This window comes from Hyalella azteca, unplaced genomic scaffold, assembly GCF_000764305.2.
Source record: "Hyalella azteca isolate HAZT.00-mixed unplaced genomic scaffold, Hazt_2.0.2 contig5420, whole genome shotgun sequence".
Taxonomy (NCBI): Eukaryota; Metazoa; Arthropoda; class Malacostraca; order Amphipoda; family Hyalellidae; genus Hyalella; species Hyalella azteca.
The window spans coordinates 65,359-69,058 of NW_025935611.1; the positions used below are offsets into that span (position 1 = coordinate 65,359).

A 3,700-nucleotide genomic window follows, 5' to 3' on the forward strand; every position below is an offset into this window, starting at 1 on the left:
GGTAGGTTCACACAGAGCATTGTATGAGGTAGTTTTGCACAGATCATTGTATCGGTTTAGGTTCACACAGATCATTGTATTGGTTCGGTTCACACAGAGCATTGTAAATATTAGATCCTCTTATTATTTTCTGTTCAAAGCATCTGCATTACTATTACATAAATACTACCTACATAAGATGGAAGAATTTTCCTATGAGATTTAGATACGAGCAAGATTAGTTCAAATATGTTTTTATTCACGATTAAGCTGAATTATTTGAAACTTGTGGTAAGAATTAATTTTTACCAACCACTTACTTTTTCTTATTCTATTCTGATCTGCTAGACGAATTTAGAGCACGGGGCACTGCGTGCCTCTTGTGTATCTACCAAAGTTTCTGTCTGAGTAATTCACTCTCTTTTTATTGCAGTTGATAATTCTCAAGACCTTCTATCAGTCTATTATTGACAATTTATCTCTTCTGCACTAATTTCCTACTAATAAATTATTGCAAAATAGTAAAACTTTCATTATGGCTGAACCCAGCATCTCCTCTCTGAGAAGCCTGCCTCCGCTCTCTGCTGAAGTGCAGGCTGAAGTGTTCAAGTATTGTTGTGGTCTGGTCAACCTGTGGGAGCACGGCCTGCGTCTACAGAAGCGCTTCACCGAGGCTGGCAATGGTATGGACCACATTGATATTTTAACTAATCGATTGTAAAAGAATGATTAATTGTGAATATATAATTAATTGTGAATTAGGTACTTATTAGTTGTGATGCATCAGATTGACTGCCTATTTCTTAACTATTTTGTGCTAGATTTATCACCCAAAAGTTTTTTTCATATATTTTAGAACAGTTATGATGTTTATGATGTCCATGCTTAATTTTTAATTTTGGTTATGTGTGGTTTCTTATGTGTACAGGAAAATGCAGGATAAAATTTGCTTATTATTACCTGCCCACTATGTTAATTTCTTAACTATCTTGTGTTAGATTTATTGACCAAAAGTTTTTTCATATTTTTTAGAGCAGTTATGATGTCCATCATAATTTTTAATTTTATTTATACTTGATTTCTTATGTAAAGGAAATTGCAGAATGAAATTTGTTACTTATTACCCACTATGTTAATTTCTTAACTATTTTGTGTTAGATTTATCGACCAAAACTTTTTTTCATGTATTTTAGAACAGTTTTGATGTCCATCATAGTTTTTAATTTTATTTATACTTAATTAATTTATACTTAATGTAAAGGAAATTGCAGGATGACATTTTTTTCATTATTACCCACTACGGTATGTTAATTTCTTAACTATTTTGTGTTAGATTTATCACCCAAAAGTTTTTTCATATCTACCCATATTTTAGAGCAGTTATGACATCCATCATGATTTTTAATTTATTTATACTTGATTTCTTATGTAAAGGAAATTGCAGAATTTGTTTATCATTATCCACTATGTTAATTTCTTAACTATTTTGTGTTAGATTTATTGACCAAAAGTTTTTTCATATATTTTAGAGTAGGTAGTTATGATGTCCATTATAATTTTTAATTTTATTTATATTTGATTTCTTATGTAAATGAAATTGCAGAATTTGTTTATCATTATCCACTATGTTATTACCTTGAATTTTGCAGTACTGCAACCAGCCCCTGGTGCTATCAAGACGCTGCTTGCGGTTGACCCTGGCAAGATGACCAACTTGGTGCCCATGGACGCCCCTCACCCCTTGTACCATGACGCCCCCGACTGCTCTGCCCTGCGGCACAGCTTCCTGCTCAACGCCATGTTCGAGGCGCCCCTTGATCTGGAGGACCCCGCTCTCCTGACGGGGGTCACTGAGCATTGAATGTGGTAGGCTCACACAGATCATTGTATGGGGTAGGTTCACACAGAGCATTGTATGGGGTAGGTTCACACAGAGCATTGTATGGGGTAGGTTCACACAGAGCATTGTATTGGTTAGGTTCACAGTCACAGAGCATTGTATGGCAAGGAAACACACACAGAATTGTATGGGGGTAAGTTCACAGAGCATTGTATTGATTAGGTTTACAGAGCATTGTGAGGAAAAGGTGCACACAAAGAATTGTATGGGGAAATGTTTGTGTTGACGAGGCGGTGTATGCGCAGTGGCAAGGGAACACACACAGAATTGCGCTGACGACGGGGTAGGTTCACACAGAGCATTGTATGGGGCAGGTTCACACAGATCATTGTATGAGGTAGGTTCACACAGATCATTGTATGAGGTAGGTTCACACAGATCATTGTATGGGGTAGGTTCACACAGAGCATTGTATGGGGAGGGAACACACACAGAATTGTATGGGGAAATGTATGCCCTGACACGGCCGTATATGCCCAGGTGAGGTGATAGGTTCACGCAGAGCATTGTATGGGGTTAGGTTCCTAACACAGAGCATTGTATGGGTTAGGTCCACACAAAGAATTGTATGGGGAAATGTATGCCCTGACGCGGCGGTGTATACCCAGGTGAGGTGACCGCCAACGATGTGTTGGTGAAGTCTCACCAGGCGCTGCCTGACGGCGGCCTGCTGCTGCTGGGGGAGGACCTGCTCTTTGACCAGGAGGCCACGGTCCGTGAGGCCTTCAAGACGCTCCTGGCCCGCACCCCCAGCAGGGGATGTGGCATGGGGGGCTGTCGCCGCCCTTTGGACGCTGATGAAGAGCCTCCCGTGTGCAATAAACCCCAGCAGTAGATCTGCTGGGGTTTCTTATTTTTGGCAGTCAGTGTCAGCACCGCAGTCAGTGCCTTTAGGCAGTTGGTGGCTCTGGGCAGTTGGAATCGTGGCATTTATTGCCTTGAGGCAGTTGTTATCACGTGACATTTACTACCTCTAGACAGTTGTTATCGTTTGGCCTTTACCCTCGAGGCAGTTGGTATTGTGGCATTTTCTGCCTCTGGGTAAATAGTGCCACTAGGTAGTCAGTGCCTCTGGGCAGTCGGCTACTCTGGGCAGTTTGAGCACGAGGCACTTTCTGCCACTGGGCAATATTGCCTCCGGACAGTAAGCGCCTGGCATTTCTATAGGCAGTCAGTACCTCTGAACACTTCTCACAGATCATTGTATCGGTTTAGGTTCACACAGATCATTGTATTGGTTCGGTTCACACAGAGCATTGTATAGGGCAGGTTCACACAGATCATTGTATGGGGTAGGTTCACACAGAGCATTGTATGGGGCAGGGTTCACACAGAGCATTGTACGGGTTAGATTCACACAGAGCATTGTATGGAAAAGGTTCACACACAGAATTGTATGTGGAAATGTTTGCACTGACGACGGAGAAGGTTCACACAGAACATTGTATAGAAAAGGTCCACACAAAGAATTGTATGGGGAAATGTATGCCCTGACGCGGCGGTGTATGCCCAGGGGAGCTGATAGGTTCACGCAGAGCATTGTATGGGGTTAGGTTCCTAACACAGAGCATTGTATGGGTGAGGTCCACACACAGAGAATTGTATGGGGAAATGTATGCCCTGATGTGGCGGTATATGCCCAATGACAAGGGAACACACAAAGAATTGTATGGGGAAATGTATGCGCTGACGCGGCGGTATATGCCCAGGTGAGGTGACCGCCAACGATGTGTTGGTGAAGTCTCACCAGGCGCTGCCTGACGGCGGCCTGCTGCTGCTGGGGGAGGACCTGCTTCTTGTCAAGTCAGTCCCGCCAAGTCA

General features: G+C 42.3%; 1 protein-coding gene across 1 annotated transcript; it reads left to right on the top strand.

Moving 5' to 3' along the window:
• The first annotated feature begins 417 nt into the window (after positions 1-417).
• LOC108668216 lies at positions 418-3,065 on the top strand. Its single transcript, XM_018155388.2, has 4 exons — positions 418-662; positions 1,629-1,825; positions 1,958-2,012; positions 2,488-3,065. Exons 1-4 carry the CDS (start codon positions 515-517, stop codon positions 2,712-2,714), a joined length of 627 nt encoding a protein of 208 aa, XP_018010877.1. The 5' UTR covers positions 418-514; the 3' UTR covers positions 2,715-3,065.
• Positions 3,066-3,700: the final 635 nt, after the last annotated feature.